The sequence below is a fragment of the Phacochoerus africanus genome, chromosome 4, assembly GCF_016906955.1.
Source record: "Phacochoerus africanus isolate WHEZ1 chromosome 4, ROS_Pafr_v1, whole genome shotgun sequence".
NCBI classification, from domain to species: Eukaryota; Metazoa; Chordata; class Mammalia; order Artiodactyla; family Suidae; genus Phacochoerus; species Phacochoerus africanus.
Genome location: NC_062547.1, coordinates 54,928,673 through 54,931,584, shown reverse-complemented (window position 1 = coordinate 54,931,584; position 2,912 = coordinate 54,928,673). Strand labels below are relative to the sequence as shown.

General features: G+C 31.4%; 1 protein-coding gene across 1 annotated transcript; it reads right to left on the bottom strand.

Moving 5' to 3' along the window:
* Nucleotides 1-1,085: 1,085 nt before the first annotated feature.
* On the bottom strand, nucleotides 1,086-2,024 carry LOC125124168 (olfactory receptor 2L3-like). The gene has a single exon (XM_047774317.1). The coding sequence runs from the start codon at nucleotides 2,022-2,024 to the stop codon at nucleotides 1,086-1,088; it is 939 nt and encodes a 312-aa protein (XP_047630273.1).
* Between the last annotated feature and the right edge of the window lie 888 nt (nucleotides 2,025-2,912).

Below are 2,912 nucleotides of genomic sequence, written 5' to 3'. Positions count from 1 at the left end.
AAGAGAACATAGGCAATACATTATATGACATAAACCATAGCAATGTTTTATATATATATATATAACAGAATACTACTATATATAAATACTGCTATATATAAAATGGAATATACATATATAAATACTACTATATATAATATACATATTATATTGTATTAATATATATAATATGTATATTATATACAATATATCATATACACTATATATAAATACTACTATATATGATATATATAAATACTACTATATATAAAATGGAATATACACATATATATATAACATTATATGACATAAACCATAGGAACGTTTTATATATATATAAAATGGAATACTACTCAGCCGTAAGAATGAATGAAATAATGCTTTTATAGCAACATAGACCTAGAGATTATCATACTAAGTGAAGAAAATCAGAAAGAGAAAGACAAATTTTATATACCCTAACTTATATGTGGAATCCAAAATATGATGCAAATTGAAATTACTTATAAAATAAAAGATGCACAGACATAGAAAGCAAATTTATGGTTACCAAAGGGGAAAGTGGGTGAGGGAGAGCTTAAATTAGGATTTAGAGTAGCCGATACAAACTACTATATATAAAATAAACAACCAGGTCCCATTATATATCACAGGAAACTATATTCAATATCCTGTAATAAACCACATGGAAAATAATATGAGAAAGAATCTACATCTATATCCATCTATAACTGAATCACTTTGCTTTATACAAGAATTTAACACAACATTGTAAGTCATATATACTTCAATAAAATAATAAGATAAACTATGAGAAAAAATACATCATGCTGAATCACTTTGCTTTATACAAGAATTTAACACAACATTGTAAGTCATATATACTTCAATAAAATAATAAGATAAACTATGAGAAAAAATACATCATGAAGAAAAAATAATTAGGCATAGAAATACATATATGTTCTAAGCCAATATTTCCCACACATCAGTTATTTTCTTCTATATTATTTTTGCTCCTTTCATTTAAGCATAAAATATTTAAAATTACTGTACACTGATGTATGTATTTATATTCAAGTCCTGGTATTCGTAAAAAAAATTGTTCACATTTTCACAAAGTAGATTCTCTGGGTTACTCTTCTCAAGGCCTCCATCACCTCCTTGTTTCTCAAGCTATAGATAACAGGGTTTAGCATTGGGGTCAGGATGGTGTAAAACACAGCCAGAGCCTTGTCCCCTGTTGGAGATCGATGAGATCTTGGGCGTAGATAGGTGTAAAAAAAGGGTGCATAGTAGAAAGCCACAACAGTGAGATGGGTGCTGCAGGTCGAATAGGCCTTCCTCTTCCCTTCTGCTGAGTTCATGTGAAAGACAGCAAGGAGAACACGGCCATAGGAACATGCAATGATAATAAAAGGCAACACAAGGAATAGGGTGGTGCTGACAAACACTGTGCACTCATAGACCCAGGTGTCCATACAGGCCAGAGTCAACATGGCTGGGACATCAAAGAAGAAATGATTAATGGCCCTGGATCTGAAATAAGGGATGTGGAGGGCATAAGCCGTGTGGGCACAGGAGTTGACAGAGCTCATTATCCAAGATCCCATTATCATCAACACACACACTCTTCTGCTGATTCTGATGGGATAGTGGAGAGGAAAGCAAACGGCCACATAGCGATCATAAGCCATAGATGTCAAGAGCAAGGCTTCTGCAACTGCCAAAATCAAGAAGAAGAAGCTTTGAACCCCACACCCAATAAAGGAGATAGATTTGTTTCCAGACAGAAAATTGGAGACCATTTTAGGGACAATAGTGGATATATAATTCAGGTCAATAAAGGAGAGCTGACTGAGTAGGAAATACATGGGTGTGTGGAGTTGGGTGTCCAGATAGATGAGAAGGATCATTGACAAGTTGCCAAATAGAGCCATTAGGAAAATGAGAACAATGAGAATAAAAAGAAACATGCCAATTTTTGAAGGGGGGAACAAACCCAATAAGATGAAATCAGTTGATGTTTGAGTATAGTTTTCCATAAGGCACTGATAAGATTTTTCCTAAAGAGAGACACAAGAGTTAGTACAAATAAAATTCTATTTTTAAGGTATTATCTTAGTTTGTGCATTATTTAAAAATTATAACATTTAAAAAAATTACAACTTAAAAAAAGAGAAGTTCTTATCTATTTTTGAAAAAAATAAACTTTTTTTAAGCCAGAGATAGAAATTTTAAGTTGCAAATATGTGTTGCCAAGTTGTTTTTCAAGAAATCTTTAGAATAATTTTTAATTATTATAACATCGTTAGTGTATTTTACTGCTCTACACAAACCCAAGTAACAGATAAATCAGTTATCATATTCAAAATATACTCATAGGAAATCAATGTAAATGCATAAATTATATAAATTCTATTAGGAATACATTTTGATTTTCATTAAGGAATGATTTATCTTCATATTCAAGCCGTAAGGCTTATCTCTAAAACTCCACAGCTTATCAGCTCAAACTGACAAGCTATTTTTCTTTCTTGAGACAAGTGCCTTTTACACAGTCGAGTAACTGACTCAGTAAGATTCTGAATGCTGTAGAAAAAGCATACCCTTTGCCTGCACACCTGTAAATGCACCTCTTGTCTTTTCCATTAATTTTCTCATGTTCTCCCAACAGTGGATGTTTTATGTCTCTCTGCTTCTCTAAACATTATATGATAAATATTGCCTATGGTACTTTGTTTGAATCACTTAATTTTTTATCTTTTTTTCCCATTGTACTTAAAATTATTTTCAATTCTAGATTAGTGTGTAAAGTGTATATATGTATAATCTTTCCCTCTTGAAAAAAACTATCAAGATGATTAAGAAATATTTTATAAACTAAATGAGGGCAGATAAGCATAAAGCTCAATGAGAGAGGAAATATTTTA

What these genes read in the sequence shown, in the direction of transcription:
- LOC125124168 (XM_047774317.1), bottom strand. Translation starts at nt 2,024, where the DNA reads ATGGAAAACTATACTCAAACATCAACTGATTTCATCTTATTGGGTTTG.